The 16197-nt window shown below is 43.5% G+C and overlaps 3 protein-coding genes across 3 annotated transcripts; all 3 read left to right on the plus strand.

Annotated features, from left to right (window-relative positions):
- The first annotated feature begins 104 nt into the window (after positions 1-104).
- On the plus strand, positions 105-4517 carry LOC134035080 (histone acetyltransferase p300-like). The gene is made up of 7 exons (XM_062479896.1): positions 105-418; positions 822-935; positions 1056-1292; positions 1723-1822; positions 2029-2160; positions 2563-2680; positions 2906-4517. Exons 1-7 carry the CDS (start codon positions 364-366, stop codon positions 3002-3004), a joined length of 855 nt encoding a protein of 284 aa, XP_062335880.1. The 5' UTR covers positions 105-363; the 3' UTR covers positions 3005-4517.
- On the plus strand, positions 4127-10525 carry LOC134037353 (interferon-induced protein with tetratricopeptide repeats 5-like). The gene is made up of 2 exons (XM_062482573.1): positions 4127-4164; positions 8135-10525. The coding sequence occupies exons 1-2, from the start codon at positions 4127-4129 to the stop codon at positions 9198-9200; spliced, it is 1104 nt and encodes a 367-aa protein (XP_062338557.1). The 3' UTR covers positions 9201-10525.
- A 907-nt stretch (positions 10526-11432) lies between these two features.
- Positions 11433-14701, plus strand: LOC134037359 (histone acetyltransferase p300-like). Its single transcript, XM_062482585.1, has 3 exons — positions 11433-11527; positions 11923-12040; positions 12270-14701. Exons 1-3 carry the CDS (start codon positions 11433-11435, stop codon positions 12366-12368), a joined length of 312 nt encoding a protein of 103 aa, XP_062338569.1. The 3' UTR covers positions 12369-14701.
- Positions 14702-16197: the final 1496 nt, after the last annotated feature.

A 16197-nucleotide genomic window follows, 5' to 3' on the forward strand; every position in this document is an offset into this window, starting at 1 on the left:
GGCAGTGGTCACTGAGAATGTCTTATTTTCTGACTGATCTATCCAGTCAGTGAGAACTAGTCCCCTAGTCCAATCACATTAACCCCCTTCTCCTCTCCACTTCTCCCCCTCCATCTCCAGGCCTCCCAGCAGCCCTCAGGCATCGGAGGCGTGGCCGTAGGCGGAGCAGCGGGCGCGGCCGGGGCCCAGGCTGGCCTTGGCGCCGTCGGAACGGGCCCGGGGGCGGCGCCCCCCACGGCCGACCCGGAGAAGCGCAAGCTGATCCAGCAGCAGCTGGTGCTGCTCCTCCACGCCCACAAGTGCCAGCGGCGGGAGCAGGCCAACGGGGAGGTGCGCCAGTGCAACCTGCCCCACTGTCGCACCATGAAGAACGTCCTCAACCACATGACCCACTGCCAGGCCGGCAAGTCCTGCCAGGGTGAGTCGGGCCACTCTTGACAGTCCTGTTTGTCCTAACACTGGCTAAGTGAGGTCAGGGTCAGTCATTAAGACCTGTGGTCACTAAGGCAGCTGCTGATTACGTTTGAAACAGAGGGCTATGGCTCTCTCTCCATTTCTGGAGACGGTGTTGTGTCTGCCCTGAGTCCTACTGTTGGGTGGACCTTCCTAGTGCCACTATCAGCTCTCCCCAGGGACACCTTGTCTTTATACTCAAACTCTCTCTCTCTCTCTCTCTCTCTCTCTCTCTCTCTCTCTCTCTCTCTCTCTCTCTCTCTCTCTCTCTCTCTCTCTCTCTCTCTCTCTCTCTCTCTCTGTCTCTCTGTCTCTCTGTCTCTCTGTCTCTCTGTCTCTCTCTCTCTGTCTGTTCTTTTCCTTGTCAGTGGCGCACTGTGCCTCATCCAGACAGATCATCTCCCATTGGAAGAACTGCACGCGACACGACTGTCCTGTCTGCCTTCCGCTAAAGAACGCTGGAGACAAGCGGAACCAGCAGTGTGAGTGTACAGACGTGTGTGTGTGTGTGTGTGTGGGTAGGTGCACGCCTGTGTGGTCCCAGACCTTACTATTTGTTGATATGCCTTCACATGTCTCATAGTGGTCGTCTGTTTCCACAGCCCTCCTAAGTAGTGCAGGGGTAAGCCTGGGCTCCCTCGGAACCGTACCTGGGGGCCAGCCCAGCACCCCCAACTTGAACCCCCCCAGCCAGATCGACCCCAGTTCCATCAAGCGGGCCTACGCAGCCCTGGGCCTCACCTACCAGGGCAACCAGATGCCTCAGCAGCCCCCCCAGGGCAACATGGCCAACCAGGGCCTGCCTGGCCAGCCTGGCATGAGGTCCCTCAACACCATGGGTGAGTTGGCAGAAGGGAGAGCCTCGACACTTGCACGCTCAGCGCAAATGTGCTGGCTGTTGCAAAAGGCTCTGAGTCACTGATTACCACACAGGAGTAATTCAATCTTGTTTTGAATTAGGAGAGCTTGTCACAGCTTTGCTTTAGAGTGGTATGTTGTTGTCAGGTATCAAGAGTTTGACATAATCACTCTTGCCTATATGTTTTGGATCACCCACGTGATTGGTTGTTTTCGGGACCAAATGTGATGGAAGACCTATTTCATATGTAGTTTGTTTGAGTACATTTCAGTCATGTAGTGAATAGTTTTATTTTAGCATGATTTAAATGTGCATGCTATTTTGTATAACTAGTTCTCCACAGAAGTGGAAGCCAGCAGGAGCTGTGTTGTGACCGCTGTGGGTCTGCTCTGTGTGTGTTTGTCCACCAGGAGGGAACCCCATGGGAGTGAATGGTGGGGTGCAGCAGCCCAACCAACAGTCCAACCTGCTCCCAGACGCCATGCTGCACAACAGCATGAACGCACAGAGGTCACACACACACACACACACACATACCCTCCTCTCCCTTGAATCGGCTAGTCATCATCTCTGTTATCTATCTTGGCTTTGGGCTCGCACCATAACTCACGTTCTCTCTTTTCTGCTTTTCTCCCTCGCCACCCTCCTCTGTTTTCCTTCTCTACCCCTGTCTCTCTCCCCCTCCCTCCCTCTCTCTCCCTTCTCCCTCCCTTCAGTTTGATGAATGACAGTGGGGTGGGCAGTCTGGGCTCCATGCCCACGGCAACCCCTCCTTCAGCAGCGGGCATGAGGAAGTCCTGGCATGAGGACATCACCCAGGACCTGCGCAACCACCTCGTCCATAAGCTGTGAGTCCGCCCTCACTGCACCAGACACGCACCGTTTCTGAATGAAAAAACACACGCGCACAGTCTGCACAAACGTGAACGGTGAACACGTCAACCAACAGCACCCAAAGAGATTTTGAATCAAAGTGCGCATTTCTATAGCAGTGTTGACCTACAGCGCTGCTGTCTGCGAGTTGCCTCACAGCCAGAATACATCAAAGATGTAGAAAAATACAGTAAAAGCGTTGTGAACATAACTCTTATTGTCAGACTGGCAAGACACACCGCTCGTGCACCACTGAGGTAATTAACCTGGCCTCGCTCCCTGACCAGGCAGTGTTGGAGGTGTGGTCAGGTGAGGACACCCGTGTCCACTTGGCTTATATGTGTCTCTCTGTGTTTGTGCGTGTGTTGGGTGAGCAGTGTGCAGGCCATCTTCCCCACCCCGGACCCGGCTGCGCTGAAGGACCGGCGCATGGAGAACCTGGTGGCCTACGCCAGGAAGGTGGAGGGGGACATGTACGAGTCAGCCAACAGCAGGGTAGGAATACTATTACCACACATACACACATGCATTCAATCACATGTACAAGTTGGCCTACAGCAGGGTAAGAACACATGTACGCACACACTCGGGCGCACACACTCAGACACACACAGACACACTCAATCACATGAATGAGTCTTGGTGTTGCACAGACAGGTAGAGTGATAATATTAGAGAGGGGAAATACTCCCTAATGCATACCTCCTCTCTCGGTCCCAGGATGAGTACTACCACCTGTTAGCCAAGGAGATCTATAAGATCCAGAATGAGCTGGAGGAGAAGAGGAAGACTCGGCTGCAGAAGCAGGACATGAGTTGATCAGACGCCACTTATATGTTTGATAATTTCCTGATAATTATCCATTAGTGTTTTTTCTGCACAAATCAATCATTCATTTGAACACTATTCTCATCCCTCATATTGTTCATATGACTCATCATGGACATGCTCTCAGTTTGGAACAAATTATTTGTGATGCACTTGTTTTTTGTCAACGGGAGTTCTCCACATAACATTACTGACGCTGAGCATATTTCCAAGGCCGGGCTTGGGCCGGGTCTGTCGTACTGTTAGAAATGTGACTCTTGTTCTGACTCTTGCACTGAAATGTTTTCTGAATAGTTTTGTACTGTTTCCCAATCACTGACCCACAAGACACATCAAAAAAGAATTCCATAGAATTGCAGTTGCCAGTTTAAGCATTCATTTATTTATGTAGTATTGATTTGAGACTTGATGCACTAATCAGTTAATTTGATATATTTTAGGATTTCCAGGTGTGATTGGCTACATAGATGGCACTTAAATTCCTATCACAGCTCCATCAGTAAATTAAGGAGATTATGTGAATAGGAAGTGTTGGGATGATGTCATGATGGCTGGAAAGATGGACAACATTTTAAAAGGGTTGACTTGGTTTATTAGAGTGAGCTTGGATCATTTAAACCAGTCCAGGCAAAGTGGTCACATGAGTGAGGCCATGAGTTACAGAAGGCCTTATATACAATGCAGTATAGTGGGTCAAATATAGTTTCCATATACATTTTCCTTACAGGGCACAGCATGTGGTCCGCATATTTGTATTCTTGACAGGTCATACCTGACAGAACTCATCAGTGTGTTGCCCAATACTCTCTACTCTCTGGCTCCTGCCTGTCTCTAGCAAGAGGCCCTGACCAGTAAATGTAGCACCTAAATAGTAGCATTAGCATTCTAAATGAAAGATACTTCACAATACAGCAACTGCAGCTTCATACTCCAACCCACATCATCAGCAACGTGGAAGTGTCCTGGGTCTGTGAATGATTCGCAAATATTTTGTGAGTGTACACTGACCGCTAGATTTGCTCTTGGTGAATTTCTATATATATATCCTATTATAATGTATATTTTGTTTCCTCCTATTGCAACTGAAAATGCAAACTGTATCCTCGTATTATCATGGGAGATTTTGATGGTTACCTGCTTGGTGACAGAGGGTACTGTGGAGGATTTCCTGTGTACTTACATTATTCACCAATCAATAGAACTAGTTATTGGATACTAGTTAATATGTTTGCTACTAACAAGTGTAGATTGTGTCTATGTGCCAGGCTGAATAGATGTTCGGCGTCAGGAGAAAGTACTGGGTAAACGTCCCTTGTGATGACTACAAGGAGAGCTCCAACTATGATCCCTCTCTGCCCTGAGAGTGGTCAATAGCGGGGAGCTGTGAATTTATTTCTCTTTGATTGTTGTAACATCATTACTGCCTAATTGTCACTATCTATGTTTACATTCTTGTGCCCTATAAAAGATGGTCCTCCAGCCTTCAGAGCTGAGAGAGACATGATTGAGACCTAAGCCTGGTGATGTGTTGTCATTTATTGTCATTTATTGTCAGATTTATAGTTTTCTCTCCCAATCTGCATATTTACAATACTTATCAACATATGACTAGCAATGCTACAGTAAGTTACACAATGAGATGTGAGAGCCATCAAGTAGAAACTCTGTCCAGCAACTCCAGATTTTAGCATATGAGTGGTGGGGGCAAGGTGACACCCAGCCTTACACTACAGTCAGTCAATTATTATGTCTTCACCTTACAGAGTGTAATACTGTCATAAACAACTTTCAGTGAAAAGGTGTTACATTGTCTAAGCTATGTCAGTACATAAAAGTTGCAAACTTGTTAGTTGCAAACTTATCCTGCAGTCTGACTTGGCATGACACTGACAGTGCACATGGGTTAGATGTAGTTTATCTCACAGTGAAGGGTCATTGGTTCCAAATCCATTTCACAAGTAGATTGATTGAATCCTATTTTACAACAATACAATGTACAATAGAGTTGTGTTCAGTTTTCAGTAAAGGTATGCTGCTGGCTGCACTAAACCTTGCGGTTGGCAGGTTACATTCCTTAGTGTGTGACACCATAGGACCTGCTCTACTGGTTTAGGGAAGATCTGTAGGATCTAAAACAGAAAAAAGTAATGTCAAGTAAGTCATTAGGCACTATTTCAGAAACACAGACAAAACACAAAACCTCTGGAGACTTCCAAAGGTGACGAAAGTCCAGGTGAGATTATATACGTTGTAGCATAATCCAAAACATAGACAATGACTTTTCCACAATCTTAACATAGTCACTAATACTGTTACTGTACACAGTATGTATTGTTACAAAAATGACTAGTGTGATAGTACTGAACATGGTGATTATTGGATATTGCTTTTAAGTTTCAACTAGAAGTGTCCTCAGAGCCTGCAAAAAAAGGTTAGAACAATTAGACACAGCGGCACAAACAAATGGAGTATTGACAGTTGAACTGTTCCCACAAATTGCTTTTATGAACAAAAGCCCTAATAGTACATATATATTGTATATTTCAGATTCTAAACATGCTTTCAGAAAGAGCTTTCTTTAAAAAGAACTTGCTCAAAACTTCATTTTGAAAAACAGATGTATTGGTTCCACGTTTCTATCATGGTATTCAATGTATAGTACCGAACCTGTCACAGGCTTGAAAGTGAGGTACAGGGTGTATTTGTATAATTAGTTAACTGGGTTATTATTTGGTTTGCAGTGGTGTGCTTTGTTTGGTTGCTGTGTGGTTGTTTTGCTTTTCTTTTGACAGCGGAGCTGTACCTCCGGAATCACCAAGCCTGATTGACAATAAGGGAAGGGATCAATTGGAGCGCAATTGGGCCTAATTGACAATAAGGGAAGGGACCAATTGGAGTGCAGTTGGGGTGGGCTACCTGGCCTATAAAACGAGGAAGTCACGGGGAAACAGGAGAGATAGACCACCGACGAAGTCACGGAGAACCCGATCGGGACAATCAAGGGAACGGAGGGAGATCTAAGGACGTGGCTATCAGTCGGCACACCCGGACGACGCTGTGGGAACGAGACGGGAACCGAGGTAATCAGAGGACCGAAAGACAGTGATCCGGATTACGGAAGGAGACCTACGGACGAGGCTACCAGTCAGCACACACGGGTGACGCTGTTAGACTGAGACATTCTCTCTTTTAGACTTTTAGACATTTCGAAAGCTTGTAAATACCTTTTACTTATTAAAATACAATAGTTTATGGTTGTTGACTGTTCCTTTGGTCAAACACACGGGTTCCTCCCTCTCAGAACGAACCAATTGAGTTCCTAGACTTACAACTAGGTGGCGTAGTCGGCACCTCATTACATGTCGGCCACATACCCATGGTTTCACTTATTCTGGCACAAATTCAGTATACTGATGGCTGCTGACAGAAATCCAGTGTTAAAATATCTAATTGCTTCAGAGCATGGAATTAGTCTGTGCTTGAAGATTGTTTTGGGGTGACTAATGTATTTTGTCATTGGGGTTTTCCACAAACATATAAATAAAAGATCATGCATGAATGCACCCAAACAGAACCCTGTTTTATTGTTCATGAGTGTGTACCTGTTGGGAGCACTGATATTTATTGGATCTAACCTGCTGCTGTTACAAGTGGACTTTTTAAGATGCCCCAGCTGTGTGGACTACTGACCTAATATGAGGTTTTGTATCCTAATAGTAGGCAAGGGAATGAGATGAGAAACTAGAAAAGAGCTTTTAAGAAAAAAACTCCAGTGATTAGACTGAAATTGCCAGAGAATCCTGGTGAGGGGACACCTCTACCAGTTCTTAAAATATTTGTAAAATTGATTAAGCTCTATTTAGATTGACAGACTACATGCACATGCATGATAGATGCTTTCCTGCTTGCAACAAAAACTGCATGCATTAGCCTGCTACCTTGACAGGAATGGGTTAACTGAATGAGTTTAAACCTTCACTTTCACTTCCTTGTTTTCTGATGACATAAAATGGCGGAGTCTCCCAAACCTCTTGGTGAGTAATCCAAACAATACAATTGTAAATCTGAGACATATTTGTAAACTGGCATGTTTATAGACATAGATTTTATTAAAACTTTCATTCCCAATCACACACCCATAACTTATTGATGACACAGACTCACTTGTCTCATGGTGCAACATAACCTATACAATTTCTGTTTAGGCGTAAGTTGTTTTACATTTACATTTATTCATTTAGCAGACGCTTTTATCCAAAGCGACTTCCAAGAGAGAGCTTTACAAAGTGCATAGGTCACTGATCATAACGAGATAGCCACAAAACATTGCGAGTAGCCAAAACATGAAGCACACATTGTGAACAACAAAAATAAGTGCCAAAGGGAAGAACCATAAGAGCATGTAGTTAAACAAGTTACAATTAAACAACATGAACTGCTATAAGTGCAAGTGTACCTGTGGAAAAAGCAAGCAACAATAATAAAAACAATATATCACAGCGAGTACAAAAATTTAAGTCAGTTACCACTAACCACAAGAGCAACAAGTCTCTAAGCAAGAGTCATTGTGATCCTTGAGGAAACTAACATCGGGTCAAGCGAACCATTCCTAAGTACCGTTGTACTCCCGGAACAAGTGCGTTTTCTGTATATGTCCTCTGTTTATATTTAAGACGGAAAAAATGCGAACACACAGAGAATCCCTACTGTACTCTCAAATACAGAACCCATCCATAACATTTTATACGATACGTTTATGCTACATAAACAGTGCTGATGCAACAACATCAACAAGTCTCTGTGCAAAGCTTATTTAGGCCAAATGATAATATTTAAGGATTAACACCTGTTTTATTTACACTTGTCTATTCTTTTGATATTTTCTGTTTCAGAAAATAGGAGGCAGAAGTGTATAAGCAAGGACATTCCCCCTGAGAGTAAATTAACTGTTAAATAATCAATATTGTACTCAGTACCGCCGCTCCCATAACGCGCACTACGCGCTGTGCGTAGGGCACCAAGTCCTGAGGGGGCACCAAAAAATTGCCAACTCAAAAATCATCATAGTACTAATAATTATAATGCCGATTTTATATCAGTATATAAATATTAGGCACCTTTTAGGCATGTATATCACAAAACAGGCAGAACAAGAGATATATTCAATTGCTCAAAAGCACAGAGCGTGTCTTTCAATGTGGGCTATGCTGTGGTGCTGTACAGACTAGATGGTAGGTTAAAGGGCAAGGTACAGGGAGAAGAGGAGACCAGCAAGGTAACCAGCCAGCTAAGGAAGGCCCTGGTCCTGGAGCCTGAAAATGTGGAGGTTATGGCCCTCTTAGCCCTAAAACTGCAAAGCCAGGACAAGGACAGACAGGAAGCCATGGCACTTGTCAAGCAGGTCCTGAGCCTGTCCCCAGATTCTCTTCTGGTTACCAACCATTTAACCAAGTTCTTTAAAATGGAGGGATCCATTAAGGAGTCTTTGGATGTTCTAAGGAAGGCTCTGGAGGTCACTCCCACATCCTTCTCTCTGCACTACCAGACAGGCCTGTGCCACCAGTGGCTGCTCTTCCAGATGCTGGAGGAGAGGAGGCAGCGTGCGAGGATGAAGCAGGTTGCGTCGGAAAGCATGCTTGACAACGAAACTGCAGAGAGCATACATCACTTCTCAAGAGCTGTGGAGCTACAGCCTTCCAACATCTCGGCTCGTGTGAAGTTGGCAGAGGCCTACGGTCAAAACCTGCAGATGGAAGAGGCTACTAAGATCTTCATCTCCCTGGAGAAGGACCAGAGCCTGGGGGAGTTTGAGCGGCAGCATGTGCTATGCTCCTATGGGTGTTTCTTGATGTATGAAATCAGGAGCCTGAGCGCAACTGTCACACAGTTGAAAGCAGCCTATCAAATTCCAGTTCATACAGGTGAAAAACACAAGGCAGAAAAAAAGTTGAGGCTGATAGCTGAATGGTGGAGCACACAGCATTCCAAGGAAGCCAATGAGATACTGACCTTTCTGCATGACCAGGACAAACAGGAGCAGGAGAGACAAAGAGAGAAGGAGAACGAGAACGAGGAGAAATCAAGAGTGGAGCAGAGGAGTGTGAAGGAGAGCAGGAGGCAGAAGAGGGAGCTACAGAAAGAGAAGAAGAAAGAGAGGAAAAAGAGAAAGAGAGAGAGAGATGAATAAAGAGAAAGAGAATCAAAGGAAGGAGAACAAGCAAATGCTACAGGAGAAAATGAGGGATGACCTGTCAACCACTTTTGAGTTTTAGATTGAACATTTGCCCATGCTGTTTGCCAATCTGAGATGGAAATAATTTGTAACTTTACCTCTAAAACATTTTTAACTGAATGTGACTAGTTGATTTTCAAAGACAAACATACAATACTTGCATAACTAGAGAGAGTACAATTTCAGGGAAATTGTGAGGTGTGCTTGCCACGCTGGGGGCACTTTTATTTTTTTTAATTTTACTATATCACCTCCAAACCTATTGTTTAAACTAATATCAAACATCCAAACATTTGGAGAATTTTCATTGGTGTACTTACATTTTGCAACTGATATTTCTGTATATTTTAAATATGTATGCATATGTAAGGCTGGGTGTCATCCTGCCCCCACCTCTCATATGCTAAAACCTGGAGTTGCTGGACGGGGTCTCTACTTGATGGCTCTCACATCTCATTGTGTAACTTACTGTAGCATTGCCAGTCATATGTTGATAAGTAAGGGTCAATATGTGGTCTGATTGGTTGTTCTTGTGTATAAAGGGAATTGTGAAGCATTGTTCTGTGGATTCTTCATCTCCTGAGGCCTTCTCCTCAGCTCTGGCTAGTCCTTCTCCTTCCTCACATATTGCTTTTTATCTCTGGTTTACAATAATCATGGTAGCGTAGGTAAGAGTTTACCTTCATTTTGTAACACGTTTGCCTTGTAATTGATTTCATTCATTTGCAATGTTATTAAATGTATATTTCATGTAACCTTACTTTGACCATTCTTGCTCTGATTTGACCCTTAGAGTCAAATAACTGTAATTCCATTGGTATTGGCATTATTTGGTTCATGCTAATACACTGTTCAGTTTCCCATCTTCTGGGGAGGGAGGGAGGGGGGCAGTTACATTGGGGCCAGAGGTTCTGTTAGAGGGGCCAGTTACATTAAACATTATTGTTGTCATATAGTTTTCTTCACTGCAGTGCAGGCATTAACAGGCAAAAGCAGTGGCGCCCCCAGAAATGTTTTATAGGAGTGGCCAGATGGGGCAACTGAAAATCTTGGGGTGGCACTCCAAAATCAAAAGCCATAACTGAATTTCAGGGATCTATAATGCTGTTGTAGTATATAGATTATTTAGGTAATTGAGGTGGGGGGAGGGTTACTTTGACGGGTGTGATTGTCTTTTTCAACTGATACCTTATGGCACTTTTGGCCTTGTTTGAACACACACTGGAGCCCCGCCTTGTAATGTTTCTAATATATATTAAACTTGGGTTCATCAAAGATCATTGTTTATTAACTTAGTAGCAACTAGCAAACTCGGTCAACATGTGCATACAGTTTGGTGTGTGTGTCTTCTACTAAAGAACCTGCTGCTGTGTCGTCAAGATAGTAGGCCTACAGATCACAGGTTAAAAAAAAGATAGTCGTTGCTGCCATCTGGTGTTTGGAAATAATAACACCTCCGATCATTGCACATCTCTCCCCCTCTCTCTCCTTTTCACGAGTGCCAGTATGCATAATACGGCCAATCAAACAAACGAGTAAATGACTCTTAATACCATTTGTGTTATATGGTTATTCCATTATTCCAAAATAAAATAAAACAATCCAAGCATTTCCCCATAATCCAGTTCTGACATCCGAAATGGACAAAACGATATTACGCGCCTAGTTTTTATTTGTTTGCAGATACCAGTAAAAAGGATATGGAATAATCAAAACAACGATTAATGGCTCGTTATAGCATTTGTTTTATATGGTTATTTCATTATCCCCCCCCCCCCCACCCCAAAAAAAACAAAAAACAAGCTGTTATACTTAAATGTGTTACTAAATGTGAGTTACTAAAGTGACAAAACGATATTACGGCCCCATTTTGCGTTTGTCAACGCGGATATCAAAATAGAAAAACCAATGGCCACCGCAGGTACACGGTCCAAAACCACTCGATGAGCAATCTAAACAATAGGCCCACAATTTGAAATCTGAGAAATATTTTGTAAACTGGCACCTTTGTAGACTACTGTTTTGAACATAAGAATCATTCCCAATCAAGCACCCATAACTTAGGCTATTGATTGCCACAGGTTCACTTGTCTCGTGTACAACAAATGATTCTACAATTTATTTGATGTTTTAACTTCATCAGGTATGTGTACCTGGCCATTCATTTGTCTATTTTGTCTGTGCTCCATGCCCACGGCAACCCCTCCTTCAGCAGCGGTCATGAGGAAGTCCTGGCATGAGGACATCACCCAGGACCTGCGCAACCACCTCGTCCATAAGCTGTGAGTCCGCCCTCACTGCACCAGACACGCACCGTTTTTGAATGAAAAAACACACGTGCACAGTCTGCACAAACCTGAACGGTGACCACGTCAGCCAACAACACCCAAAGAGCTTTTGAATCAAAATGCCATAGCAGTGTTGACCTAGAGCACTGCTGTCTGCGAGTTGCCTCACAGCCAGAATACATCAAAGATGTAGAAAAATACAGTAAAAGCGTTGTGAACATAACTCTTATTGTCAGACTGGCAAGACACACCGCTCGTGCACCACTGAGGTAATTAACCTGGCCTCGCTCCCTGACCAGGCAGTGTTGGAGGTGTGGTCAGGTGAGGACACCCGTGTCCACTTGGCTTATATGTGTCTCTCTGTGTTTGTGCGTGTGTTGGGTGAGCAGTGTGCAGGCCATCTTCCCCACCCCGGACCCGGCTGCGCTGAAGGACCGGCGCATGGAGAACCTGGTGGCCTACGCCAGGAAGGTGGAGGGGGACATGTACGAGTCAGCCAACAGCAGGGTAGGAATACTATTACCACACATACACACATGCATTCAATCACATGTACAAGTTGGCCTACAGCAGGGTAAGAACACATGTACGCACACACTCGGGCGCACACACTCAGACACACACACACAGACACACTCAATCACATGAATGAGTCTTGGTGTTGCACAGACAGGTAGAGTGATAATATTAGAGAGGGGAAATACTCCCTAATGCATACCTCCTCTCTCGGTCCCAGGATGAGTACTACCACCTGTTAGCCGAGAAGATCTATAAGATCCAGAAGGAGCTGGAGGAGAAGAGGAGGACTCGGCTGCAGAAGCAGGACATGAGTTGATCAGACGCCACTTATATGTTTGATAATTTCCTGATAATTATCCATTAGTGTTTTTTCTGCACAAATCAATCATTCATTTGAACACTATTCTCATCCCTCATATTGTTCATATGACTCATCATGGACATGCTCTCAGTTTGGAACAAATTATTTGTGATGCACTTGTTTTTTGTCAACGGGAGTTCTCCACATAACATTACTGACGCTGAGCATATTTCCAAGGCCGGGCTTGGGCCGGGTCTGTCGTACTGTTAGAAATGTGACTCTTGTTCTGACTCTTGCACTGAAATGTTTTCTGAATAGTTTTGTACTGTTTCCCAATCACTGACCCACAAGACACATCAAAAAAGAATTCCATAGAATTGCAGTTGCCAGTTTAAGCATTCATTTATTTATGTAGTATTGATTTGAGACTTGATGCACTAATCAGTTAATTTGATATATTTTAGGATTTCCAGGTGTGATTGGCTACATAGATGGCACTTAAATTCCTATCACAGCTCCATCAGTAAATTAAGGAGATTATGTGAATAGGAAGTGTTGGGATGATGTCATGATGGCTGGAAAGATGGACAACATTTTAAAAGGGTTGACTTGGTTTATTAGAGTGAGCTTGGATCATTTAAACCAGTCCAGGCAAAGTGGTCACATGAGTGAGGCCATGAGTTACAGAAGGCCTTATATACAATGCAGTATAGTGGGTCAAATATAGTTTCTATATACATTTTCCTTACAGGGCACAGCATGTGGTCAGCATATTTGTATTCTTGACAGGTCTTGCCCAATACTCTCTGGCTCCTGCCTGTCTCTAGCAAGAGGCCCTGACCAGTAAATGTAGCACCTAAATAGTAGCATTAGCATTCTAAATGAAAGATACTTCACAATACAGCAACTGCAGCTTCATACTCCAACCCACATCATCAGCAACGTGGAAGTGTCCTGGGTCTGTGAATGATTCGCAAATATTTTGTGAGTGTACACTGACCGCTAGATTTGCTCTTGGTGAATTTCTATATATATATCCTATTATAATGTATATTTTGTTTCCTCCTATTGCAACTGAAAATGCAAACTGTATCCTCGTATTATCATGGGAGATTTTGATGGTTACCTGCTTGGTGACAGAGGGTACTGTGGAGGATTTCCTGTGTACTTACGTTATTCACCAATCAATAGAACTTTCCCTAATCAATAGAACTAGTCATTGGATACTAGTTAATATGTTTGCTACTAACAAGTGTAGATTGTGTCTATGTGTCAGGTTGAATAGATGTTCGGCGTCAGGAGAAAGTACTGGGTAAACGTCCCTTGTGATGACTACAAGGAGAGCTCCAACTATGATCCCTCTCTGCCCTGAGAGTGGTCAATAATCAAATCAAATCAAATGTATTTGTATAACCCTTTTTACACGCAAGCATGTCACAGAGGGCTTCACATATGCCCATAGAACTGCCCCTCAACCAACCTAAACCCTCAAGGAAGACAAGGAAAAACTCCCAAAAAACTCTCAACAGGAGAAAAAAAATGGAAGAAACCTTGGGAGGAGCAATTCAGAGAGGGATCCCCTCCTCCAGAGACGGTTGGTGGGAGAGAGGAGCAGAACACAGGCTAAACATAGTCATACAGTGTCGATGGGTATTTAAAACACCAAAATCCATTATTCAACTTTATAGATGTAGGACAGGACCGGGAGACTCGCGACCAGGTCCAGCGTTGGCTGACCGACGACCAGGCAGGTGCTGACAACTCAAACCCCCCACACCACAAGGGATGTGTGTGTGGGGGGACAGAGAGAGGAGAGCAGGGATTAGACAATGCCAGGAGCAGCTAACAGTTACAGTCATAATAGAATGAGATCCCCACCGGTCAAGTGTGGACTGGTGTAGCAATTTAACAGAGCAAAAAAGTGGAATTTGATGCAACCCCACACACCAAGACAGCGACAGCCCCCCTCATTTGGAACATGAAATCTGTTCCAGGGGAAGAGAACTCTAAAATAAGTTATACTTAAAGAATAAGGATGGAAACAACCCGTCCCCCGTTGCCTCCAACTAGTAACATACTTACCTTTAACAGTCGTAGAATTGACTAAACAATAACGTTTTTAACCTAATTTTAAACGTCGAAACAGTATCAGACTCCCTAATTGAGACGGGTAGTTTATTCCAGAGAAGAGGCGCTCTCGTCAATAGCGGGGAGCTGTGAATTTCTTTCTCTTTGATTGTTGTAACACCATTACTGCCTAACTGTCACTATCTATGTTTACATTCTTGTGCCCTATAAAAGATGGTCCTCCAGCCTTCAGAGCTGAGAGAGACATGATTGAGACCTAAGCCTGGTGATGTGTTGTCATTTATTGTCAGATTTATAGTTTTCTCTCTCAATCTGCATATTGACAATACTTATAAAAATCCAGAACTCAGCTGAATTTAGTCACTCCGTTAATGAAGGACAAAACACTTCAGTGCTCCAGTCAACTGCAGAGCATGAGCCAGGCATGATCATTGGGATGTTCATGGCCCGATTCCAGTGTCTTTGTAGGCTCAAGGTCACCCCTGAAAGGCCATGTGACATATACCAATAGAATTACAGACTATACGGGTTAAATCAGAGCAAGAACGGTCAAAAGTTAAAAAGTGTTAACTGTGTTAAATTAAATAACATTGCAAATGAATGAAATCAATTACAAGGCAAACATGTTACAAAATTAAGGTTAACTCTCGATTAGGACAAGCCAGAGCTGAGGAGAAGGTCTCAGGAGATGAAGAATCCAGAGAATAATGCTTCACAATTCTCTTTATACCCAAGAACAATCAATCACACCGCATATTGACTCTTACTTATCAACATATGACTAGCAATGCTACAGTAAGTTACACAATGAGATGTGAGAGCCATCAAGTAGAAACTCTGTCCAGCAGCTCCAGATTTTAGCATATGAGTGGTGGGGGCAAGGTGACACCCAGCCTTACACTACAGTCAGTCAATTATTATGTCTTCACCTTACAGAGTGTAATACTGTCATAAACAACTTTCAGTGAAAAGGTGTTACATTGTCTAAGCTATGTCAGTACATAAAAGTTTCAAACTTGTTCGTTGCAAACTTATCCTGCAGTCTGACTTGGCATGCCACTGACAGTGCACATGGGTTAGATGTAGTTTATCTCACAGTGAAGGGTCATTGGTTCCAAATCCATTCCACAAGTAGATTGATTGAATCCTATTTTACAACAATACAATGTACAATAGAGTTGTGTTCAGTTTTCAGTAAAGGTATGCTGCTGGCTGCACTAAACCCTGCGGTTGGCAGGTTACATTCCTTAGTGTGTGACACCATAGGACCTGCTCTACTGGTTTAGGGAAGATCTGTAGGATCTAAAACAGACAAAACACAAAACCTCTGGAGACTTCCAAAGGTGACGAAAGTCCAGGTGAGATTATATACGTTGTAGCATAATCCAAAACATAGACAATGACTTTTCCACAATCTTAACATAGTCACTAATACTGTTACTGTACACAGTATGTATTGTTACAAAAATGACTAGTGTGATAGTACTGAACATGGTGATTATTGGATATTGCTTTTAAGTTTCAACTAGAAGTGTCCTCAGAGCCTGCAAAAAAAGGTTAGAACAATTAGACACAGCGGCACAAACAAATGGAGTATTGACAGTTGAACTGTTCCCACAAATTGCTTTTATGAACAAAAGCCCTAATAGTACATATATATTGTATATTTCAGATTCTAAACATGCTTTCAGAAAGAGCTTTCTTTAAAAAGAACTTGCTCAAAACTTCATTTTGAAGAACAGATGTATTGGTTCCA

The sequence above is a fragment of the Osmerus eperlanus genome, chromosome 2 (assembly GCF_963692335.1).
Source record: "Osmerus eperlanus chromosome 2, fOsmEpe2.1, whole genome shotgun sequence".
NCBI classification, from domain to species: domain Eukaryota; kingdom Metazoa; phylum Chordata; class Actinopteri; order Osmeriformes; family Osmeridae; genus Osmerus; species Osmerus eperlanus.